This window comes from Ovis aries, chromosome 10 (assembly GCF_016772045.2).
Source record: "Ovis aries strain OAR_USU_Benz2616 breed Rambouillet chromosome 10, ARS-UI_Ramb_v3.0, whole genome shotgun sequence".
NCBI classification, from domain to species: Eukaryota; Metazoa; Chordata; class Mammalia; order Artiodactyla; family Bovidae; genus Ovis; species Ovis aries.
Window position 1 is genome coordinate 55238821 of NC_056063.1, and position 26838 is coordinate 55265658.

The window sequence follows — 26838 nt, forward strand, 5'->3', positions numbered from 1 at the left end:
TTTATTTTTTTAAGCATTTTATGTATTTTCTGTTATGTTAATGATTGAGTGAGATCCCATGGAATCAGTATACTCTAATATAGGGGCCATTCCTCTCTAGTGAACAGTTAGAATCTTTTCAAGAGTGTGTTTCCAGTGTTAGTGTTATAAAGGATATCTTTGTGTATATGTCACCTGTCTTTGTAAAAATGATGTCCCTATGGTAAAATCTCTTGGACTGGACTGGTGTTTCAGAAGAATATGAAATATTTATATGCTTGCCATTATATTGACAGTATTTACTTGGAGCTCCTACTATGCTTTAGTGTTTATTTCTTGAATTAGCTTAAAATGATACAAAAATTTATTAATATATATTTAATCATTGCTAGTGATTACACTGACCATCAAAAGGTTGCCTTGGATATAGGATTGCAGAGTTTAAGGGATCTTTTTGCCTAAATAATGAGCAGTATGGTTTTGAAAATCTTTTTCCTTCAGGAAAACAATATATGTAGTGAGACAGCCGTGCTTGGATAGAAAGAACATTGGTGTCCTGGGTTCAAGTCCTGCCGTGACCTAGCTAATTATATGATCTTGGGCAGGGTACTTAGCTTTTCTGAGCTCTGTCTGTACCAACACAAAGTTGCAACAAAACACCCAGAGAGAGTACGTGTATGTAACATGGAGATAATATATTTGTAGATCAGGTCATGTCACTTATTTGTTAAAAATTCTGTAAGACCTCCTAGTTCACTCAGTAAAACTCGGGGTCCTTTCGTGGACTCTCTGACATTTCTTCCTGTTTGCTTTCAGTGGTTTCAACCATGTCAGCTTCCTTGCTATTTCTGTAACATGCCAGGTCTGATTCTATCTTAGGTCCTTGGCACTGGCCTGTCCCTCTGCCCGAAACACTCCTCTGTGAGATATCTGTATAGCCACGGTACCTTTCCTCTCCTTTAAGTCTTTGCTCAGTGTTGCCTTAATGAGGCCAGTGCAACCTCCATGTTTAAAACAGTAATCCTTACTTAACATTCTAAACATCCTCCCCCCCCCTTTTTTTTGTGGAACATTTACACCTTTTAATAATTTTATAAGTAACTTGTGTGTTATGTCTTTATTTGTTGTCTGGTTCCCCTCACTGGGAAATAGGCTTCAGAAAGACAGACATCTTGGTTTTACGTACGTTCATGTATCCCAAGTACCAGGAAGTGAAGTCTTATGTAGAATGGGTGTTCTGTCAACAAAAATACTCAATGTTTGTTGAATATTAGAGGCAATTAGTGATAACAGACTTTGTATGTACGTTCAGAGAACTTTCTCAACATTTACAAGCAACTACATTAATGTGTTTGTATAATTTTTGTACACAAAAGCATTGTACTGTACAAATGACTTTCACTTAGTATATTTTGGAAATTGACATTTATTTTTAAATATTTGCTGTTTGAATTTCATTGCTTTCAATATACAATAATTTATTTCACTGGTCTCAGAATTATCAATGGTCTGAGATTTTACCCTACTTGCAAGCTGTCTGATTAGCTTGTCACTGTTTTGTGGATGCTCACAGAAGACATCAGACAGAAACTTTATTATTCACAGCAGCAGAAGTAGTAGTCAGAGTATTATCATTTGCTCATGCCAGTTTCCTGAGCTTCAGGTCCCACAGGGCAGCTCAAACAAGGCCAGCGATGCCTCTACTTGTAGTGTGGAACCCTGAGTTTAGGGGAACCCAATATTTTCTAATGGTCAATAAGCACAGCTACCTGTCTGCTCTGGTGAAAGTCACTCAGTCACATCTGACTCTTTGTGACCCCATGGACTGTATAGTCCAGGAATTCTCCAGGCCAGAATACTGGAGTGGGTAGCCTTTCCCTTTCCAGGGGATCTTCCCAACCCAGGGATCGCACCCAGGGATCGAACCCAGGTCTCCTGCATTGCAGGTGGATTCTTCACCAGCTGAGCCACCAGGGAAGCCCAGGAATACTGGAGTGGGTAGCCTATCCCTTCCCCAGGGGATCTTCCAGACTCTGGAATGGAACTGGGGTCTCCTGCATTGCATGCAGATTATTTACCAGCTGAGCTTTCAGGGATCCCTGCTCTAGAGGGGGATACTGTTTGTCTCTCTCAAAGCTGTGTACTATATAAACATCCTTGAAAAGATAATACACAGCCAGTGCCTCTACCTGGAAGATGTAGAAACGCCGAAGACACAGATAATTGTCTCCTGACAGTAGCCCACTACTGATGGGCATTTATATTGTGTCTAATTTTTTACCCTTATTAACATTGCTGCAGTGAATTGTCTTCAATACATCATTTCTTACAGGTGATTTTCAAGAGCTGGAGTTACTGTGTCAAAGGATGTATACATTTTAATTTTTGATAGATGTTGCCAGACTGCCAACCCTGGAGTTTGTATCAGAGTTCACTGTTGATTATGAAAAATCCTTTCTCACTTTGCACTAAGGTAGCAGTGTCATATCTTTCTTTTGTGGTACCATTTTCATTGATTCAGTGTTACTCAGTTTTTATCCATTTTGTGTTCTCTTTCAAAGTTTCTCTTTTTAAGGGTGCCCATGGAAACTAAGAATTACTGACATTTTTTGAGTACTTATTACATGCCAGAGGTCGTATCATCTCAACCCTTTTGCTTATATATTACATTGAGGACATTAGACTTTATTTAAATTTTTGCCTTTTCACTTAAGATAATAAAGTTGTAATTAGTTTAGTGAACTATTCTAATGATGAATTTTTTACAGATTCAAGAGGAAGAGTGTCCACCAAGAGATGACTTCAATGACGCAGACCAGCTCAGAGTGGGTAATGATGGGATTTTCATGCTGGCATTTTTCAGTAAGTAATATTTCATCTCCAGACCTTTTTCTTGCAGGTGTTAGTTGTGTGTGTATTTAAAGTAAAGTGGACAGTGAAGGAAGACAAGTATTGTCAGTGTGTGTGACATTGTTTAAAATGTAAATTGCTCTTGATATTGAACTAACTGTGATCATATGTTATGATGCAAGTCCTTGAGTTTGTTCAGCACCTACCAGGTAACTTTATATTGCAGTTATGATGCTAGATGCTTACTGTATAGAGATACATATAAGCATATTGAAAGCTAGATATGTTTTTGTATGTGAAATTCTACATGTCCATTTGGGGCCATAGGAATATGTATAATGAAATGGTAAATTCTGTTTTTGGAGCAGAGAACATCCACTTGAGTGTCTTTAAACAGGAGGTAATCTGGGCAAATGGGACAATGTGATTTGAGACACAGAAATAGGAGTTTGTCCTATTTGTGGAGAATGGTGAATCACTAGAAGACCAGAAACCTGAGGAATAGTTATTTTAACGTTTTGCAACATTCTTAATTTAGCATTGGACTTTATAAAGTAGATTATGCTTTAAGAAGACTTCGGTATAGTCTTCATTATTTCAATTCCTAACTCAGGGATTGGCACATAGTACACTCAGTAAATAATAATGTGACACTCAAACTGTTTAAATTGCTAAAGTAATTCTTAGAAACCCAGTATTCAAGTAAGTAAATTTATCAAGATTATGATAGGGTTAATTTTTGCCCTCAACTAGTTAAGTGATCAAGCTTTCATACCTTCTTTGATAGCATATTGACTTAATGTATTTCAACTGTATAGTTAATTTTGATAATAAAACTGAGGAATTGTTTTACTTAAAGTACCACATTCAACTTTAATAATAGGCAGTATAGAAAATACATACTTCCCGAGTTGAGTTACTTCTGAGTCTAAAAATTCAGTTACCTTTTCCTCCATTTTGAAATGGTTTCTTGCTTCTTTTCTTTCTTTCATTTCATCTGCTGAAGAATAGAAGTATCAGAAGTATGTGGATGGATATGCAGGCAGTTATATTTTCCTCTTCAAATTTACTAAATTATATGCAGGTTGGCAATCAGATAATGTGTATGTAATATTTATATCTTGTGGTTTTCGTTACAATTTGTCATTAGATATGTTAAGTAAGGGACTTCCCTGGTGGCTCAAACGGTAAAGAATCTGCCTGCGATACAGGAGCCCTGGGTTTGATCCCTGGGTTGGGAAGATCCCCTGGAAGGGAACAGCTGCCCCACTCCAGTATTCTTGCCTGGAGACTTTCATGGACAGAGGAGCCTGGTGGACTACAGTCCATGGGCTGCAAAGAGTTGGACGCGACTGAGTGGCTAATGCACACATGCTTATATGATGAAAAGGAAAGTCACACTTTGGCTGCAAAATAATTCTTCTTTGTTCTATTAGTCTATTAGTACTATTGTACTATAAACCTTAACTTTTTTCTTAGTTCAACTGGTAATTCTTTATATTAATAACAGGATTCCCACATATTTTCTTTACAAAAAGAGTAGCGTAAACATTAATTCCTTTCATGGTTGTCTTTTAAGAAATCTTAATTGGTAAAGGAAGAATTTAAATTTATTGTAGTTATTTGTAGTATAAATACCTCTTTCTTAGAAATAAAAACATGTTATTTGACACCATCTAATTATTTGACTCTAGCTTAGTTATCATCTCTGCGTTTCTGTATTTCACTTAACTGTGCTATCTTCTTCTCAATCTGTGTTTTTACGTCTGAAAGCATTTTACTGATACACCAGTGTTGTAAATGCACAGTAATCTAGGCACTTGGTTGCCTCTGTTTTTGGTCAGTGGTGGTATATTAATTGATATGAATGTAAATGTTTACATTTAATGTGTTAATGTGAATTATCTGCTTATTATTACAGTTTTATTAAATTAAGTTTCTACAATTTATATCTTTATGCTTCCTATTAGAATAGGAACCTTTGTAGACAAATATTGCACTGATATTATAAGAGTAAGATTATATAAATTGTCACCTTCATTTAGGGATACATTTCTTTGGGTAAAGGCTATAGGCCAGTGCTTCAGATTTATTTGTAGTCACTGCCATCTAGTGGCTATCTACAAATTGCAACGTGCTACATTTTCCACGTAGTAAGCAATACAGTAGCCATGCAAGGGCTAGCTACTCGGGTATTCCATTACCCCACTCCAGTACTCTTGCCTGGAATATCCCACAGACAGAGGTGCCTAGTAGGCTACAGTCCCTGAGGTCGCGAAGAGTCAGACATGACTGAGCAACTTTACTTTCACTTTTCACTTTCATGCACTGGAAAAGAACATGACAACCCACTCCAGTATTCTTGCCTGGAGAATCCCAGGGACAGAGGAGCCTGGTAGGCTGCCGTCTATGGGGTCGCACAGAGTCGGACACCACTGAAGCGACTTAGCAGCAGCAGCAGCAGCTAGTTGAGCATGACTTAGCGACTAAACAGCAACAAGCTGTTGTTTAGATTCTCTTCTGCTGTCTAAGGTCTGGAAATAGATTTTCTTTAACATGGTTTATAATTTAAACATTTCAGATTATATAAGTTGTACAAATAAAACTGTAGTGATTTTCAGTAAGAATATTTCAATTTAAACCTTTTGTTGGTTTAATTTTACTTTCTCTGTTTTCACCATCCACAATTCAGTCTCTTCCTACATGTTACCTTAAAGTTTACACATAAATTTGGTAAGATAGTTGCTTGCTCATGTTCAGAAAATGTAAAGAAAGAAATGTGTATATCCCCTGATGATGCTTTGCTTCTTGTAAATCCTTTGAAGGATTATATAAGGCATCCTCCAAAATGCCTTATATATGCCTTATCTCCTTGTGTCACCGGGGCTTCCCTGGTGGCTCAGAGGTTAAAGCGTCTGCCTCCAATGCGGGAGACCTGAGTTCGATCCCTGGGTCAGGAAGATCCCCTGGAGAAGGAAATGGTAACCCACTCTAGTATTTTTGCCTGGAGAGTCCCATGGATGGAGAAGCCTGGTAGGCTATATACAGTCCATGGGGTCTCAAAGAGTCTGACACGACTGAGCGACTTCACTATTCCTTATGTCTGAGCCGATTTTTAACAGACTTTCTCTCAAAGGGAATGAAATAGAAGTCAGGTATACTTCTGTTAGTTAAAAGCTAGAAATTAAAGTTTGGTTCATTGGATAAGTGACATTCTGTGGAAATTACCTTGAACTCTAGTGCTTAAAAACATAATCTGTATTCTGCTTAGAAAACTCTTCTGAGGTTTATCCTTTTGTACCATGTGTGAGTCTTCATATCAGCATGCTGTCATAATAATTAATCACTTGCATTATTCCCATTTTAGACTTGAGGGAAACATGGTTAAAGAGATACTAGGTTGTTCGTAATTTGGGCTTCCCTGGTGGCTCAGACGGTAAAGAGTCTGCCTGCAGTGCTGGAGACCCGGGTTCAACCACTGGATCATGAGGATCCCCTGGAGAAGGAAATGGCAACCCACTCCAGTATCCTTGCCTGGAAAATCCCATGGATGGAGGAGCCTGGCAAGCTACCGTCTATGGGATTGCAAAGAGTCGCACACGGCTGGGCTACTTCACTTTCACTTTCAAGTAAGTTTAAAAAGAATTAGAAAGGTGTTTTGAAATGTGAATTCTGATTTGTAAGAAATTCTTCCAGTTCCATTCTGCATTCCCGCCAGCGGTGAATGAGTGTTCCTATTGCTCCATCCTCATCAGCATTTGGTGAAGTGAAGTGAAGTTGCTCAGTCATGTCTGACTCTTTGCGACCCATGGACTGTAGCCCACCATGCTCCTCTGTCCATGGGATTCTCCAGGCAAGAATACTGGAGTGGGTTGCTATTTCCTTCTCCAGGGTATCTTCCTGACCCAGGGATTGAACCCAGGTCTCCCACATTGCAGGCAGACGCTTTAACCTCTGCACCACCAGGGGGTACTGAAGAGTTTAAAAAATTTTAGAAATTTAATAGTTGTGTGGTGGTATCTAGTTGTGGTCTAATTTGCATTTCCCCAATGATTAGTGATATTGAACATCTTTATTCAGTAAGTACTTTCAAGTACCTACCATGGATGAGTCATATAGGCGACAGTTCTTAGAGAGGTTATCTTGGTACCACGCATTGATTGCCTTGTTAGGCATCAGTGACTTACTCTTCATATAGAGCTAGGTTTTTATATAGCTTTGGGCTCACGTATTGTAATTGTATCCAGAAAAGGGAGATATCTAAGAGTTGTAACTGTACCTTAAGAAACTCATAATATTTGTGAAGTATTAAATTTTATTGAATTTATTCTGTTTATAAGGAAAATAATTTTTTGGTCATTTCGTTGCTTGTAGTTTAATGGAAATGGCTGAAAATTAATACGTTGTTAGCTTCATGTTTTTCTCAACTGTTGATAGTTTAAATAAAGAGAATTGCATGAGGATAAGACAGAAATTTGCCTTTATGCAGTTCAGAATCAAGTATAGTAAAATCGATTATTCTTTGGGAATTTACTGTATTTGAAATGTGGTGCATTTATATATAATGAGGATTTTTCTTTGATAAAATTAGTAAGTGCTTAATGTCAGTATTATATTGGTGTTCATTCATTTGTAATATTCACTTGTTTTTAGAGCAAGTATCAAATTGTTTAAAATTTAAACATTTTAAACTTTTCATTTTTGAAATAATTTCAAATTTAGGAAGAAAAATGCAGAAACAGTACAATTGGCATATAGCTTTCATCCAGCTTTTCCAAGTGTTAACATACATAACTTTAGTGATCAACGCTGAGAAGTTAAATTAACATCATGAAATAACACTGACTAGTTTGTAGACCTTTTTCAGATTTTCCCAGCTGTCCCACGGATGTCTTTTTCTTGGTCTAGCATCTGTTTTGGGATTACGCATTGTATTGTGAAGTGAAGTTGCTCAGTTGTGTCCGACTCTTTGCAACCCCATGGACTGTAGCCTACCAGGCTGCTCTGTCCATGGGATTTTCCAGGCAAGAATCCTGGAATGGGTTGCCATTTCCTTCTCCAGGAGACCTTCCCGACCCAGGGATTGAACCCAGGTCTCCCGCATTGTAGGCAGACCGTCTGAGCTACCAGGGAAGTCATTAGCCTCTGTGTTTCCATCATCTGCCTCAATCCAGAACAGTTTCTTAGTCTGTTTTTGTTTTGTAACAATTTTGATTCTTCTGTAGAGTCCTGGTCAGTTATTTTGTAGAATGTCTTTCAATTTGGATTTAGCTAGTGTTTCCCAGTTATTAGATTCAGGTAGTACATTCTGCCCCCCCTTCGCACCGCCCCCTCCACCACCAAGAATACCGCAGAAATGCTGTGTTTTCAGTGTGTCATATCAGAAGGCAATGATCTAGATACCTTATTACTGGGTATCTTGTTACTAGGTATCTTATTACTAGTGATGTTAACTCTCATCAGGATAAGGTAGTGTCCCTCAGCTTTCTTCACTGTGGAGTTACTCTTTTCCCCTTTATTATTAATACATATCTTGTGGCTATTGAAAATTTTAAAGTGTAGCCATACTAAGTTAATGGATAAACTATAGTATATACTACTGCTTTCTGATTACCCGACAAATTCTTTGGGTAGGTGGGAGGTATATATACAAAATGATCAGTGTATGCAAGTGTAAAAGACTTGGTTGCAAAAAAAGAAAAAGACTTGGGGGCCACAGTCCTACCTACAATGCTTCTTACCTTGTGACTTTGTGTGTAGAGCCTGACTGTTCTGAGTTTTCATTTGCCCTTCTGTGAAAGGGAATCAGTTTTTATCTCATCCTTCTTAAAAGGCTAATGTAAGGATCAAATGAGTTAATATAGTGAAATGCCATGAATTATGAGTGCTGTTAAGTGCAGGTGGTGTTCTCCTTCCTCATGCTTAACTGAGACTTCACCTCTCAGTTCCTGTAAGTCATTTGGTTGGCAGCCTTCTTTCAGATGCCATTCACCTGTCTGAACCTGCCTTATTTGCTCTTAGGGAAAAAAAAGGACCGCAAGCGGAGAATTGTAATTGGAGCAACACTAAGCATACTTTACCAACTTTCCTGTGCTAATTTTCCTATTTCCCTGTTATTTACTCCCCCAAATCTTACTTTTCCACAGGAGTATAGCTTATAGGAACCTGTTGCTTCTCTGGGTTCCATCTTGGGCCTTGCTATGTTGGGAATAGGTGACCGCCACCTTTTTTTTAAAAAAAAAATTTGATTTATTTTGCTATGCCAGGTCTTAGTTGCGACATGCAGGATCTTCAGTTTTCACTGCTGTCTGTGAGATCTTTTCAACTGTGGCATGTGGATTTTTAATTTTGATACATGGGATCTAGTTCCCTGACCAGCCGTCTGCAAGCCAGGAAGAGAACCCTCACCAGAAACAGAATTTTCTGACTCATTGATCTCAGACTTCTGATTGGGAGTGTGGAGTCAAAGCCACTTGACCAGCAGGAAAGTCCCTTCCATACACCTTTTAAGCTTCCTTATTTTGTTCTAGCTCTCTAGCGGAAAATGCATAAATGAAGGTGGAGCTGAAAGAAAAGTATTCATGTCTTCTCTCTTAGGCATGTATTGATATCTGTTTACCTGTCTCCACTACACATTCTTTTATGGATTTGCCATACCTAAGGTTTAGTGTATGTTTATTAAATCCTTTTCCTGACGATTCAGACATGTCTTAGCAGTACTCAACGTTTTGGCACCAGGGACCAGTTTCATGGAAGATAATTTTTCCACAGACCAGGGAGGAGGGGGGATGGTTTTGGGATGGTTCATGTGCATTGCATTTATTGTGTATTTTATTTCAACTGTTACATCAGCTCTACCTCAGATCTTCAGGCATTAGATCCCAGAGGCTCGGGACCCGGTGAGGATCCAGAATGGAATGCTCTGCCCTTTCTCTACCTTAAAGACTTACTCAGCTTTACTTTCTGTCTTACAGGCCAAAGGGCATAAAAAGTGGATCTATCTATGCTTCAGTCGTCACAGCTTCTCTGTTTCACTAGTGCATGTGTATGTGAGAGCAGTTAAAGGTGATTAAGTTACATGTTTTTCTGTTCAGGCTGCTGTAACAAAATATCACAGACTGGGTGGCTTAAACAATGAAAATTTATTTTCTCACGGTTCTGGAAGCTAGAAGTCTGAGATCAGAGAGCCAGAAACTTTGGTTTCTGGTGAGGGTCCTCCTGGCTTACAGATGGCTGTCTTCTTGCGGTGTCCTCACATGGCCTCTCCTCTGCGTGTGTGCACAGAGAACTCTCTGCCGTCTCTGCCTCTTCCTCTAGGGACTCCAGTGCTGTTGTATTATACCTTTACCCTTATAACCTCAGGTACCTGTGACTCCCTCCTTAAAGGCCCTGTCTCTACGTAAGTCACACGGGGGGCTTAGGACTTTAATCTACAAGTTTCAAGGAGGATGCAGTTCAGTCAATAACAAATTATATCACGTGAGCACAGTTGATAGGAATTCATACCGCTGGTGGAGCCCCTAAAGAAAACATGACACCTCATTAAGTACTTTTTCGTCCTTTTGAATCTTGTTCCTCTTTAAGGCACAGTGATGTGTCTAGTAGATGGTGGTAAGTCTGATTTTGAAGAAACTGGACAGTGTTTAAATGCTTTTTTTTCCCCCAAAGCTAAACATGTACATGCTCAGTGGTACAAAAAAAATAACACTTTTGAAATATTTTACTGTTTTGGATTTCTCTGTCAGTGCTTCCTGTGTTTTAATGTAGGGAAGATACCTGTGACGTGAGATACTTGCAATATGATAGAATGTTCATAGCACACTGGGATGGGGTGCTTAGGACTGGCGGTGTCTGTCCTCTGCCCCAGACCTCTCCTGCCTGCCCTAAGATTTGAGGAGAGAAATACCTCAGCTTGTCATTAGCACATATGTAGCAACCAATTGGTAATCTCCGCTGCTGTTTGGTAATGTCAGTTCTTTAAATAGATATAAAACTGGTTTTGTTATCTGCTTTCCCCACAGTTAACGCAAATATCAGCCAGTTAGATAGAGAGCTGCTATATGCAATAGATTATTCTAGAACAATGGAAATGTTCTATCTCTGTTGTCCAGTATGGCAGCTAAAATTAGAGAATAAACAAGCTTTATATAGTGTAGTGTCCCTGGTGGCTCAGATGTAAAGAGTCTGCCTGCAGTGCAGGAGGCCCAGGTTCGATCCCTGGGTCAGGAACATCCCTGGAGGAGGACATGGCAACCCACTCTAGTATTCTTACTTGGAGAATCCCATGGACAGAGAAGCCTGGAGGACTACAGTCCATGGGGTAGCAGAGTTGGACACCACTGAGTGACTTCCACACTTCTACACACTTTATTTATAGTAGTGTCTCCTGAAATGTTTTTGGCAGGAAAGATGGGACCTACTCTAATGTGGAGAGATCGTTTTGTATGTATAGGGATGGTGGCAGACATTTTTTAGCAACCACCATGTGCCAGGTGCTGTGCTAAGCTTTTTACATTCTCACTTAATCCTCTTATCAATCTCATGAAGTCAGTGCTTAAAGATAAGAGAACTGTGGCTCAGCAGAGGTCAGCAGTGAGTCCAAGGCTGTATATCCAGTGAGTGAGTTGTGACTCAACACACAAGTCTCTTATTTAAAAATTCATTTTTCTGGCTATTGTATCATCATGTATTATAGCTTCCCATTAATGATCGAAAAGGCTGCATCTAGAAAGTTTTAGGAAGGAAAAAAATGATAATAGTAGGGGCATTGCTTCAAAGAAATAGCCATTTCATTTGAACTTATCTTAAAACATTTCCTCTAGGTCTTTAGAATTTTGAAAAACCAGAATTTCTCTAGGTAATTTACTTTATTCTCCCTGGGGCTTGGTTGGAGATATTTAGGGTGAGAGGATGAGCAGTGAACAAGACTTATGTTCAAGTTGGTCTTTAGTTTTATTATTGCTATTATAATTGTGATATTATTGGTATCTTGAACATAAATATGGCACTCTGATTATATCTCAGGGACCTGGGAATGGTTTATGCTACAAATAGTAGGAAACCCTTACTCAGCTGTTGTAAACAGTTAGGAGACTGTCCCATAAAAGCAGAAGTCTCTGGATAGGCAGACGTCAGGCACAGACTGTGTCAGTGCTGTGGCTCTGCTTTACTTTCTTCTTCCCGAAAACAACACACACACACACGCTCACGTGCACACAAACCCTCCCACCCACCATCTACCCATCCGCCCCTCCACAATCCACCCCAGCAGACTTAGGATGGTGGTTTAGTTCTCAGGCTGATAGCAGGATCATGGCAGCAGTTTCAGGTATGAGGATTAAATGTGACATCCACTGGAAGAAGAAGGCCTCTTCTTTTTCTTCTTCTTTCTTTTTTTAAAGCTTTTATTGTAGAAATTCTCAAGCTGGATGAGAGTATATTAAACATCTCTGTAGGATTTCCTTGGTGGTCTAGTGGTTAAGACTCAGTCTTCCAGTGCAAGGGGGTGCAGGGTTTGATCCCTGGTTGGAGAACTAAGATCCCACATGCTCTAGGATGTGGCCAAAAATTTAAGCACACACAACATTGTAAATCAAGTCTATTTCAATTTAAAAAAACAAAGCATCTGCATATCCATCACCCAGCTTCAACAAGGATCAATTTAGAGTTACTGTCATTTATCCTAAATTCCATCCTCTATGTCCTTGCTGTGTTTTTAAGAATGTTTTTCAGAAGTCCTATTTACAAAATAAAATCACTGGCAGGGGATTTGGGCCTCCTGTGATTTTTCCCGGACTGCTGAGGACTCACCTTTGGGGGCCAAGTACGGAGTCCAGCCACCCCTTTAATACAGGCTCTAGAAGTGGATGGGTTCCTGGGAAGGGGAACCACAGGTTTTGTTAGGTAGGAGGAGGCTGTGAACAGTATTTGCTCCTGGAACATTAGTATAATTTATATATTATTAAAATACATAATTTATTCAGCTCATCTTTAATACTGCTTTTTTAAAAAGCTGATTTGGTCGGCTGGTGTCTTAGACTAGACTTTTTGGGTAGGATTGCATGGCAGCCACTTTGTGACTTAATTTTTAACTGGTTTAAAATTACAGTTTCACCTTTTGGATTATAAGCTCTAAGGTATTGATTCTTGACCAAACTGACAAGAAACCAAGCTTACCCATTTGTTAATGGATAGTAAACAACTAAAGACATTTGAAAAAGGTAGACTACAGTCTGTAAGGACGACTTAATTAGTACAGAGTTAAAAGAAAGAGAACTGCTATTTCCATTGAGCAGTGAAGTATTATTTATATTCCATGAAGTAGTAGTGGTGTTAGTCGCTCAGTCATGTCCTACTCTTTGAGACATGATGAATTGTAGCCTGCTAGGCTTCTCTGTACATGGAATTCCAGGCAAGAATACTGGAGTGCGTTGCCATGCCTTTCTCCAAGGGATCTTCCCAACCAAGGGATCAAACTCAGGTCTTCTGAATTAGATCTCTGTTTATTTGTTTCCAGTGTGTGGTCTTTTAAAAGAATTATTTCTCTTGCTTTCAGTGGCATTTATTTTCAACTGGCTTGGATTTTGTTTATCCTTCTGTATTACCAACACCATCGCTGGAAGGTATGGTGCAATCTGTGGATTTGGCCTTTCATTGATCAAATGGATCCTTATTGTCAGGGTGAGTGTCTTGATAGCCTCTACCACTTTAATCGCTAAAATTAAAGTACATGAAATTTCCTGTGTGATTTGTAAATGTTCATTTTGTATATTTTGTGTATATGAGTTCAATTATTTTGAGACTTATTCTTAACTTCTATCCTTAATTATTATAGTGATCTCTGTGGTGTGAACATTTTCTGACCGTATTGTATGAGAACTCGTTAGTATGTGGAAAGAACTTTGGAATCAGATAAATTTGAGTTTGAATCTCATCATTTTTATATCATTGTTCTGACTTTTAAGTTTTTAAATCGTTCAGAGCGTTAGTTTCTTCATAATAGATAATAGGTGCCTTTCAGTATTTTTGTGAGTTAAGAACAGGACATATTTTGAGTACCTTGCCCAGTTACTGCACAAGTATATGTGCTCAGTGAATCATGGCTGCCACTGTTGTGATAAAGCATAGGTCTGCTTGGAATTAGTTAAGACATAAACATTTCCATTGGCTAGTGAAATTATCATGGATTTAAATATTCTCTTACTGAGCCACTGGGGAGGCCCCCCAAAAGTAAAAGTACACGCCTTTAAGGTAGTTATTAGAACTCATCTTTTCCTTTATCGGCTTCCCTGATAGCCTAGTTGTTAAAGAATCTGCTGCAGTGCAGGGGACCCCGGTTCAATTCCTGGGTTGTAAAGATCCCCTGGAGAAGGGATATATTACCCACTCCAGTATTCTTGGGCTTCCCTTGTGGCTCAGCTGGTAAAGAATCTGCCTGCAATGTGGGAGACCTGGGTTCAACCCTTATGTTCCTTCTAAGCCTTTCTTCTCATTTTCCAGTTGTTCTGGAAATCACCCTCTGTCTCCCTCATGTCATTTACAAAATGAAGTATAGGGAGATAACAGTAAGTTCTTTCCTTTGTCCCATCTCATCAAAAAAATAAAATTTTTGTAACCATTGCACAGGTAGTACTATTGTTAGCATAATCTTCCCTCAGCTCTTTCCTTTTGCCTCTTGAAGGCCCCTTTGGTTCCTTTTTACAAGGATTTTCCCCTGGTTTCTTCAGCTAGGAAAGGGCTTTGTTAGTTACTCTTATTAAAAGTAACCCACACATTTAAATGCTATATACAATTAATAAAATATATACTTTCCACAAATCATGTGTATTTAAACAATGACTTCTAATTGAATGAGTCAAGTCCTGAAATTTTCAGTAGAACCACATACTAATATGTCAGCTTCAGTGCTTCAGACACTTTATTTACGTACCTACGTTATCAAATATCTTAAGAAAATCACCCATTACAAAAATACTAAAACTGAATTTTATGTGTTTTTTCATTAATTTTAAACTTATTTTATTACTTCCCAGGGTTTCAGTAATCTTGTCAGACCGTGTCTCTGTTCAGACCAGATTATAGGCTGTGGTTATTAAACAGTCCCAGATTCTTGGTGGGACCTGCAAACTGGCTTCTTTTAAGGTGATTAAAACCTGGCCATTGTAAGAACTGCCCCCTGGCAGTTCCTTGTTTTAATTTTATTTGAAAAATGTAAAGTAGGTTCTCACCACAAGCATAAATCTGTTAGGTGTTATGAGGCATGCAGAGATAAAGAGACAGTCCCTGCCCCTGCAGAAGTTACTAGTAGGAAAAACTCAAGAGTTGGAACTAGATAATCTAGTCCAACCCTGGTTATGTTAGTAATAGAATTAATGACTCTTATTCAAATGGGATTTCTGGTCTGAGTCACAGAACATGGAAAACGATTTGACTTTCTCAGTTTTCCTAAGGTTATTGAATTGCTAGTATCATTGGCAACCAACTCCAGTACTCTGCCTGGAGAATCCCATGGACGGAGGAGCCTGGTGGGCTACAGTCCATGCGGTTGCAAAGAGTTGGACATGACTGAGCGACTTCACTTTCAGTATCATTCTAGAACATAAAAATAGATCAGTGCATTATATGCAATGTTTGACTCTAGTATATTAAGGCCTAATTCTCTCGTAGAACCCCAGGTTGTGAAGAAGTTAGATTGTCTCCTCATCAACTCCAGTCAGTGTGATAAGATGGGACCTTAAATTCAAAGACTGGAGTTTCTCAAAGTTTTGTAAGGAATTTAATAGCATGAAGTTTAATCCTTGGGACTGTTTCCCTTTAAAATACCTTTACTGAGTTAAGGTTAATGTTATACCTTCAGTGTATATTGAGAATTGATATAAAAAAAGGATTTTAAGGAATGGTCTGTTTTAAAATAATAGTTGTCATTCAGTGAGCACTTACTGTGTTCCAGGTATGACTCATTATAAACACCGAATAATCCTGTGTCATCCATCAATGATGCTGGAGACAAGCTAGCCCTTTTATTGATGATGAAACAGAATAAAAAGCCTAATAGCTTGCTGAGTGTCCCACAGTTTATGGATTAGAATCTAGCTTGACTTCTGTTCAGTGCCTGTTTCCCTAATTTTGTACTGCCTCTGTAACTTTGACTGTACTTTGGCTTTTGTTACAATACTCCAAGCAATAAATTCTCCTTGGAGTTCAGTGCTGAGGGAAAGGTTTTTTCCTAAAAGCCTGGCATTTCCTTTTATTAGATAATAAGTAATTTATAAATCACATTGCTGCTTTTCTTTTTGTTTCTGAATTGCTGTGAGCCTCACATTTAGTGTAAATATGTTTAGCCCAAGATTCTCTCCAAGGCTTTTAATGTTTTTATTATTTAAAATTGCATATATATTTTAGTAAAAGCTGACAGTTCCTTTTAAAAGTAGACAGGAGGTAAACAAAAAAATACTGCTGTCATATTAACAAAATAAAATCATAATTATTTCAAAAATTTAAGTCAGATAAATTCTTATTGTTCGTTAATTTATTTTCCAAAGTTTGATTTCTTGCAGCCTGTGGTTGACTACTAAATATGAGTTATTAAGAAACCCAAAACACAACTTGACTGAGCCCTCTGATTTTTTAGTATTTTGAAACACGTTTGATAACTTACTAATGAGCCCCAAAGCTTATTAGTTTATTCTTTTCATGTAGTGAGTTTTTCCCTTTGACTTCAAAATGAAGATAATTGTATTCTTTACTTGGGAACAGATAAAGAACAGCTGCAGGTCGGTACTTCTGGTGAAGAATTACAGTGTTCTTTTCTGGTTGCCTCTTGTTGTGGATATTGTACATTAAATATATTTTAAGAATTAGAAAGGTAAAAATGTGTGGTTTTAGTTCTTTACTCCTTTTGTTCTTATAATCTCTAAAACCTATATGAAAGCCGTTTGTTTCTTATTAATCATTTGATTAAAAAGTAATGCAGCTGTCCTACTTTACAAGCTATATTTTCACAGTTTTCCAATTCTTCTTTCATTGTACATATTTTAAAGGTATAGGAATACATGGGCCTTGTATCTATAATGGTACTTTGAAATCTCTATTCTTTGAAATTTCTCAGACTCAAAGCTGAGAACTTAGATCATGGTTCATGTATTATAAATACTTCCTGGGAAATTACTTTAAAAGCTTTAAGAAACATTTAGATACCCTTCAGTGGATGTGCTTTCCCACACAGTAACATTATTTACAGTTTGTAAGCGTTTTTATTCTTACCAAACTTGTAAGATTTTTTTTTTTTAATCTTTTGTGGAAATTACCAGTGAAAAGTTGGAAATAGTTATGTACAAATTTGGAAATAGATACATCTGAGGACAAACATGCTTTTAACAAACTCATTTTTAGTTAAATTCAGGTTGGAGACTGGTAGAAACAGAGTAGATAAAACGAACAGGAAAATGAGATAGATCTAAAAAGAAAACTTTTTAAAAATAATAAATCATCATGTCCATAGTCAAATCAAGGAATAGATACCTGTGTTCAGTGTCATCAAACCCTACCTTCCATCTGTCTGTTCACATTCTCATTTCACAGAGAATTTATAAACTGTCTACCACGGCCACTAATAGGAACTGTTGAAATGCCACTTCAAGGTTCATTTAGCTGTTCTCAGCTCACTGTTGGGAAATGAATCCTGGAGCATCTAGTTTGAAAATAAAAAAGACTCTAATGAGTTGGGGGTCTTTATGTGCCTAGTATTCTTGGCAGTGATTAACAGTAGGGGGTGTGCAGAAGGTCAAAAGCTCTTCTTTTTAGAGGTCAGCAGAACATCCCCATCTGATAAGATTAAACTAATGTGGCTTTTGGTGTTAATATCTAAAGCAGCGGGTTGCTGTAGTGTGTTTGGGATGGTAGTTGTGGCTTTGAGAGATTATGAGAAAAGAACTGACATGTGAACTCTTTAATGAGAAAAATGTTAGATTCGGATACATAACACTTACCTTTCTTCCTTACAGGCAGTTTGAAACATTTTTATTTCTTAAATATTTTGCATAAGTTTGTTTGCTGATAAAAAACTTCTAAAAGTTTTTTTTCCTCAAATAATTTTATGTGTAATATTTTTCTTTTCTCTTTTTCTTTTTGTGCTGTTTTATGTGCTGACGATTATTTGAATTAAATCATTCCGAAACTGAGGTTAATTATGATTTTCAAATTTAGGTCCATAAATACAGTAAATATATTTATGTTCATTCCATAGTTTTCTGATTATTTTACTGGATATTTCAATGGACAGTACTGGCTTTGGTGGATATTTCTTGTACTTGGTAAGTTTATTCTTAATGCATTTCAGTATGACTAATTTGCATTTAGTTTAACTTTGGTATTTCCTAAAATTGTAAGATGTAAATATACTGTGTTATTTAAGTGAAAGAAAAATTTTCTATTGAAAAATTCTCATATCCAAACACATGTCATCTTGGCTATCCAGATAGTTCTACATAACATTCTGGTTTCTGATTTAAAATTCAGAGCCTGTCAACAATATAAAGAATCAGTGGTTGAATGAACTGAATACTGCAAAACTTGAAAATCATAAGATGATTAAAAAATAATTGCCTTCAGCATTTATTTTGGAACATAGACATGCGTGAGTTTCTTTTAATGATCTAGGAAATGTTGAGAGGAGGCTAATTGGATATCCTACCTATTCTTTTATTTTTGGATCATTGAAACATTCTTTACACTTTTGAAGTGCACTCTGCATTAATCATTAATCAGTCAGGCGTAAGGGAAGGCTTCATGCTTAATGATCACAGTGCTTCTGTTGCGTTTTCTTCTTACCAGGCGTGTCGTTTATTAATATTGATGAATTTTATGGATTTCCAATCTGTGTTTTCTTGTGTTTTCCTCTTTAGATGTATGATAATTAAGTTAATCTTAAAATCACATTATACTTGTAATCCACATTTCAAATTTATTTACCAGCATGAAAAATACAGGTTGTTCCTCTTTAGGTTTAGGAGCCCACATTTCTGTAGTAAATTATTTGTACCGGAAAACAGCACTTCAGTAGGTGGCAGTGTTCTCCTGGCATTCTTATTTAGTCCTGCTGTTGCATCTGTAGGATCTTTCAGGAAACAAAATCTTAGTGGTCAGCGAAGGTCACTAAAGAGCCTAGATTCTTTTTCTGATAATTATAGTGAAATTATTCCAATTATTTGTATATCTCTTGTGATTTTGTTGGGGTGTCAGATTGGACAGAAGTTTAACTAGTTTTTTTGTCTTGTTACTTGTTTTCTGACCGATTCTGTGCTTGACTGAGTTTCTTACTCAAAAGTGAAAAAAATTTATAATGTCTTTTAGGTGTTTAAGCACATTGAGTGAGATTCTTGCTTATAAATATTATTAGGGGATTGAAGAGTCTTATGAAGACAACCGTGGAACACAGTAGAATGCAGGCACAGCCCCAGTTCCTCATCAGAGCCATAATCTAGCATTTAGGGGAATGTGAAAGCTTAATCCGTGATGGGAATGTTGCTGTCACGTACCCAGAAGAATGTTGCATACACCCCGGAACGCTGAGAAACCATAGCTGCTGCTTGATTGGTTTCTAGGTGGGAATTGGCTAATTTTGGAAGAGCCTGAGCAGAGCAAAATAGGTCTTAGCAACAGCAGCTTCATAGACTAAAGAAGGGATTTCACAAATAATTTTGGTTTACATTTTTCAGTAATCCTTTTATGTTTGGATCACAATGTCGTTATCTTTGAACAGCGTCTGGAAGGGCATAAGGGTGGAATTCAGAGTGGGAGTCACACATGGAAAAGAGGATATGGGAAGCAGATGGGATCAGATTTAGGTGAAATTTATACCGCTTGTTTTAAGTCATTATTTGTGCCTCTCTTCTGTCTTCTGTCTCTAATTTATTGTAACCATGATTCTTATTTTAGGGCTTCGATTATTGTCTTAGAATTGGGTTACAGATTTCATTTGAGACTTTGAATTTAAATTGACAGGCTCGTCCTCCTGGTGAGGAAAGTTCCCTGCATACATATCATCTGCTTCTTGTCCCAACTCCACCTCACCCCCTTATTACCTGGTTAAAAATTTACCAGAGTTAATAAATATTTCCCTTAGAATTGTATGCTTAAGTATATCAAAGACTTCACTAATAATGGTAATGCTTTTTGACACTTAGCTAATATTTTTCATCTGAAACTTTGATACATTTCACAGGCTTTGTTTTATTGATTACTAAAGATACTTGTGATGTAAATGGTTATTATTTAAATACTGTTTTACAGAGGAGAACACTGAAATAGAAGATGTATCTCAGATCATTCAAGAACTCACTAGAGTGGCTACTTCCAAAGTCTCCTGTCTTGATTTTTCTCAAATTTTTAATTATAAATTAATCTACTGTTATTACTTGGAAATAAGAACTAATAATTTAATTATTTACATAATTCACATATCTCTAAATATGTATTTTGCAGATGACAGGCACCCGGTCTGGCTAGACAGGCTTATTACTGGTTTTACCCTACAACTGTTAGCAATTACGTATGCTGCATGTGTTCTCTCTTGAATGCTTTATATCAGTAAATATGTCTTAGTTTGCTTAGTCATTATAGTGATTTAAAAGTTTCATGTACAGTGAGGTATCTGTGAGTTGAATCAGTCTAAACACATTAGGTAGTTTCCTTGCTAAAAAGATACTTTAATAAGTGTGTGTTTTTGTGTGTAAGTTAGGACTTTCATGGCTACCCTTGCTTTACTTTAGATACTTCTAGGCTTAACAGATTGAAAGAGTTTGGAGGTAGCAGTAAAGTTGTATTACATTTCCTTACAATAGAGCTATCATTATAGTGTAAAATGTGGAATGAATGGAATCCTACACATTAAATTCCTTTGACCAAGAGGACCTTGTTTGTAATTGTCTATTTCAAATTTATCATGTCCCCTTTCTTTTTAAGAGTATAATATATCCATATATTTCAACCTCCTCAGGCCTGCTTCTTTTCTTCAGAGGATTTGTTAATTATCTAAAAGTCAGAAACATGTCTGAAAGTATGGCAGCTGCTCTTAGAACAAGGTATTTCTTCTTATTATAGAGGTAAGAAATATTAATATATTAACTGTTTATTCCCTTTGTATTCAAATTCACCCCATGCATTTGTTGTTTAGTCACTAAATTGTGTCTGACTCTTTTGAGACCCCATGGACTATAGATCGCCAGGCTCCTCTGTCCATGAGATTTTGCAGATAAAAATACTGGAATGAGTTGTCATTTCCTCCTCCAGGGGATCTTCCCAACCCAGGGATCAAACCCTTGTCTCTTGCATTGGCAAGCAGATTACTTTACCACTGAGCCACCAAGGAAGCCCTTCACCTCATGCATATTAAATGCTTAATGTGTATTCATGTTGTTTACTCAAATTTAGCATTTTTAGTAGATTTTTAATACTGTTAGCAGTATTGAAATTTTAAAAATTACAAACTTTTAAGATAACTTCCATTTAAAAAATTGAATTTCATTACATTTTAGTTTTAAAAAATACATTATGAGTAAACTAAAACTTTAAATCAGACCTTTAAATTTCTGTTTAAAACTTGGCTATAGGTTGTATACGAAGTAACCACCAGCACAGCATCTAAAGGCTTGAAAAACAATAAGACAAAGCACTTACACAGAAAGAATGAGCATTTTGTATCACTGTGAATTTCACAGAGATATCTGCAGGCTAAAACAGACAAACAAAAAACCAAATCCGTGACTGAAAAGCAATGTGCTATGCACTGATCTTTTTTTTTTTTTTTTAATGTTTATGATTTATTGAGGTTTAGCTGATTAACAATTTTGTGATAATTTCAGGTGAACAGCTAAGGGACTCAGCCATGCATATACATGTATCCATTATCCCGCAATCTCCCCTCCCATCCAGGCTGCTACATAACATTGAGCAGAGTTCCCTGTGTTACACAGTAGGTCCTTGTTGATCATCCATTTTAAATATAGCAGTGTGTGCCTGTCCATCCCAAACTCCTTAACTGTCCCTTCCCCCTGGCAGCCATATAAGAGATGTCATATGCTATTTCTCCTTCTCTGACTTACTCCACTCAGTATGACAGTCTCTGCATCCATCCATGTTGCTGCAGATGGCTTCATTTCCTTCTTTTTAGTGGCTGAGCAATACTCCATTGTGTATATGTACCACTTCTTCACCCATTCCTCTTTGAGTGGACATTTAGGTTGCTTCCATGTTTTGGCTACTGTAAGCAGTGCCATGCACTGATCTTAACAAACTGGATCAAGGAGTAAAGGTTGTGCGAAGAAAATGGGAGCACTGTTACTGTTCTCTTAACATGTACCAGTTTATATCAACAATGGAGGCTACAACTTGAATAAATGGGAGAATAAAGAAACGAGCACAGATTGTCTTACTAGTTATCAAGTAAGTTTCTGGAGGCTGTGTGTATAGTACAGGCATTTATTTATTGTGCGGCTAGTAGATCGTCAGTGAAGAGACCTCATACCTCACTGCAGTACTTTAAAAGCAAGTACTATACACTTCATTGTTTTGAACTTTTCAAGTATTTGAACTGCGTTAGCCAAAGGTCTACTGAAACACTTAACTTCCTGATGGGTCTCCAAGTACAAGATGTTTCAAGGTTGCTATGACTAAGTATACGTAAATTATATGGTTTGTGATTTGGTTGCTTAAATTTTATGCTTATGTGACTGTTACCTAAGCTAACATAATTTACTTAATTCTGCTGAAGATGATTGCAGTTGCATTTCTGGATTGTATTTAAGTATTATTTTAAATGTTCCATTAAGGTTTCTTCCTTCCCCTTGAAGATGTCACATTTTCTCTTTAACTTGTCTACAGTGACCTGAAGAGTTTGTAATTTTATTAATTTAAATGATATTCTGTGAATATTCAGTGTGATTATCTTGTTTTCCTTTTCAGGAGTGTAAAATATAATGTAAATATTTTTTAGATGCTCACCTTTAGAAGTTTACTTTAGAATATATTTTGATCTGTGCTACTTATGTCATTCTTACCAGAAGGCTATTATATTCTTGATGTCATACTATCAAATGGGTTTGCATTGTACTATCATTTGGATAATTGCAACTTAATACACTTTAAGACTAATTCTTTCTCTGTCCCTAGACTGCATCGACCAGACATTCCTTTCTTACATCAAGGTGAAATTTCCAGATCATCTGTAAACCTGCAACTTTAATGGGATAGAAGACTATTAAACACAGAAGACAAATTTGTGAAGAAAAGATAAGAGTTTCAGAATTGAATGGCAGAGTGGTTTATGCCTAAAAGCCATTTCTGTTCATTCTTTTAAATATTTATGTTTCATTGGTTTTGCATAGTTGCATATGTGCCCATTTAAAAGAGTTGCATAGACCTGAAAGAAACCGTGCAGTTGTCGCAGTCAAGTCCAGTCACATTTGATTAATCAGTGTTTGATATAATTGAAAGAGTTGAGTGATAAACAGTCTTCCAGCATGTAAATGCCATTGACTTCTGACCTGACATTTAGTATAATAAAAATGAAATTACTCACCATGTCAAATGCTTTAGTTTCTGGCTCTCAGATTTATCTAGTAACTCTACACAGGAAACATTCTTTGTTATATATAAAGTTTTTTTTGAAACCTGCAGTGCTGATTATTAGAAAGGATTTGTCAGACTTTTGAACATGATAGTTATATCATTGTTTAGTAAAACTTTCTGTAAATAACCATGCAAACCATGCATAAATTACTTTCTGCATTGTTTTCTTAGAAATTGTATCTAGGTATCTTTTCCTTAATTTAAGTGGACTTAATATATTTAGAAAATTTGGATGTTAAAGATAGTTTTAGGACAAATTTTTGAAAACGTGGGTATGCCACATTTCCTTTATAAGAAAATCTTTTTTTCTTTTTTTTAAAAGGACATGCCAACTTTGGGGATTCTCAAATGAGAAGCTTGGTTTTTAGCATTGTCCATCTTATAGATTCTTAGAGGAAGAGATTGTATTAGATATTATATTTATTTCATTTAAGACTTTTTGAAAGTTAATTTTCTGAATAAGATATTCTCATTTGCATTTTATCTTTTAAAAAACCAATAAAAATATCTTTCAGTATCGTTGTAATATTTTTTCCCTTTAGATGTTTAGCTTAGCAAGTAAAAACTTTTAATATCTTCTTGCTTTCTGATTGTAAGGTTAACTTGTAAAAATCATTTCCTGAATCGAGATACATGAAATATTTGTTTTCAAGTTATGGAAATGTGTCTGTGGAATATGGGGGTGTGACTGTGTTGCGAAAGTGTATGTGAATATGTGTTATTACAACTGGAATCTATTTTGCATTCATAAGCTACTACATTTTGCAAATCATTTTATGGTTCATCTGTCTTCTTTTCAGTTATATCTTTGCTTTTGAATGCCAACATTAAAAATTACCTTTTGAACTTAAAAATCAGTTAATACAACTATATAGAACATTTAAAATTGATTGCTTGTTTATTATTAGACACCAACTACTAAGAGATACATTTAAAACTATTCAGGGTCATTTTCCACTTCTGAAAAAATAAAATTTATTATGCTTTATAACTTTTTTGTATATCTCTGTGTTTTCTCATTTACTTCATTGTCTTTAGTAAACTAAACATGCCATTTTGTTTTTCTGATTGAGCCTCCTATTTTTTGTTTCCATCATTTATTCTCCTCCCCTGCATAACCTTTTTATTATTGATTAAAATATCTTGAATCCTTGATTATTGATTAAGGTACCCTTTAACAATAGCCGGGGATAAAGAAAACAAAATATTTGATTTAGTTGCCTGTATTGAAAATTAATTAAAATTAGAATTTATTTATGAGAAATGTGAGCTCATGTTAGAATTTTTTTATTGTGTATTAATTTCCTATAAACTTGTAGTTTGTAATAGTTTTTAAATGATACAGAGTAAGTTAAAATTACTAGATCATCTATCATACATCAATTTATTAAATTTTTATTTTTGTTTTTGTGATCTTAATGCTTGGTTTATGCATATAGATGTTGACCCGACATCAGAACTTCACTTTTTGTTTTGATTTTTACCCCCACAAATCTGTAAGATTCAAGTGTGTTGTTACTTAATCCTCTTTAATTGGTAGAGTTCATTTTTAGTCTTAAATCTCATCATCCAATGAGGAGACTCAGAATATTCTTTTAGAAAACAGCACTCTCTCCTGGATTTATCAAATCCTACACACTTCCCTTCATTTCCTGTGAGCTTGGACAGCGTAGCTGCTGCTGTGTTTTAGAGACACTTAACCGCCTTTGTACTCTGCCTTAAATAAATTGAAAATCAAAATCCTTGTTAGGGTACCTGTGAACAATTTTTGAATGAATGTGAATTGAAGGTTGGAAGCTAATACAATAAAAAAGTATTACATTATTTCTGTTATATTTGAAATAGCTCATTATGACCAGAAAAATCCATCTTTATGTTTTCATGAAAAAAAAAAAAAAAAAGCCTGAATTTAAAGTAAAAATACATTTTCTATACAGTATGTCCAGGATACATTTTAGGAATTTAAAATGCAGATTCTATTATACTTCGTTAAAATGAAAACCTCTTTTTAATAGGAAAAAAAATACTAATGCTAGCCTTTTATTTTGAGTCTGTAAGCTATATCCCATGCCTTTGAAGATCATAAATGTTAACCTAAGACAATAATCACTAATATTTCAAACAAAACCTCTAATGACAGGAAAAGTGGAGTTCCAAGGGTCTAGTTGGAGAAGAATTCAGGGTTTGTTAATTTACCACAGTTTTTTTCCAACTGGTCTATCGACATGAAGCACAAAGGTAATGATAGTGCATCTGGTACCTGTATTTAACTAGAGTGACATATATCCTGATTTGCTCATAACAGACCTGGTTATTACTATTTCCTGAGCTTAAGTCGTGCCTCCTTTCTCATAAGTGTCCTAATTTGGAGGAGAATTTGTATGATCACCCTGCATATAACTCTCTACTGTATTGAGAAGTGACTGCCTAAATCTACTGCCTTGAGAGAGGGAACTGCAGTATTAGGGCAGGAGTCAATTACTGTTGTCACAGCCTTGCCAAGACACCTGTTAGGCCTGTAGAAGATACAGTACATATATATATTTTTCCTTTTTCTGTTTTTTTTTTTTTAAATAGAAGTATTGAAATGATTCCACTTATGATAGATAGTAAATAGTGAGCTTTTATATGTTTAAACTGCTGTTAAATTTTTTGTTAATTCTTCAGATAGTCATGAAATATGTGTATTATTTTTTAAAACTTCATTCTTGATAAAGTTCAACTGTTAGATGATAATGTGCCATTTATTATTGAATGTCCTTTCACATATATAGAACATGTTAATATGTGCTTTACTTGTTAATAAAGTTCAGTAAATGTGGAACTGTGAACCTGTCATGCATCCTTTTGAAAATCAGTGTGATTGACAATATATTAGCAACACCTTGGCCCCACAAAATGTTCATATGCTTGAACTTATGTTAAGTGGAAAACAACTGGCATGGAATTAGGTTGGAGAGTAATTTGTATGTTTGGAGATAGGTTGCAGTTTAATTTTAATAAATGCAAATAACATGTTTATTTCTACTTTGCAAAAGATTAGTGGTCACTATAGATCAGACCTGCCTATGGGTATATACTCATTAGGGAAAGAAAGGAAAGGAAAGTGAAGTCGCTCAGTTGTGTCTGACTCTTTGCGGCCCCATGGACTGTAGCCTACCAGGCTCCTCTGTCCATGGGATTTTCCAGGCAAGAGTACTGGAGTGGGTTGCCATTACCTTCTTCAGGGGATCTTTCTGACCCAGGGATCAAACCCAGGTCTCCCACATTGCAGGCAGACACTTTACCTTCTAAGCCACTAGGAGCATACAACCTAAAATGCAACCTACCCTGTAGTTAGTTAGAAAAAAAGAAAAAACTCATTCCCTACTTCATAAAAGTTAA

At 36.4% G+C, this 26838-nt stretch overlaps 1 protein-coding gene across 2 annotated transcripts in view; it reads left to right on the forward strand.

The window, feature by feature from the left end:
* The window catches only part of NDFIP2 (Nedd4 family interacting protein 2), a 73847-nt gene extending 47562 nt beyond the window's left edge, over positions 1–26285 (forward strand). The window contains exons 4-8 of one of the 2 annotated variants that reach the window (XM_004012195.6): positions 2748–2841; positions 13385–13509; positions 18074–18140; positions 20825–20930; positions 22996–26285. In XM_004012195.6, the coding sequence (XP_004012244.3) occupies positions 2748–2841; positions 13385–13509; positions 18074–18140; positions 20825–20928 (390 nt within the window). In that variant the 3' untranslated portion in view covers positions 20929–20930; positions 22996–26285. Of the gene's footprint in view, positions 1–2747; positions 2842–13384; positions 13510–18073; positions 18141–20824 lie in introns of both variants that reach the window. The other variant, XM_060394199.1, reaches the window with a different exon arrangement.
* The last annotated feature ends 553 nt before the right edge of the window (positions 26286–26838 follow it).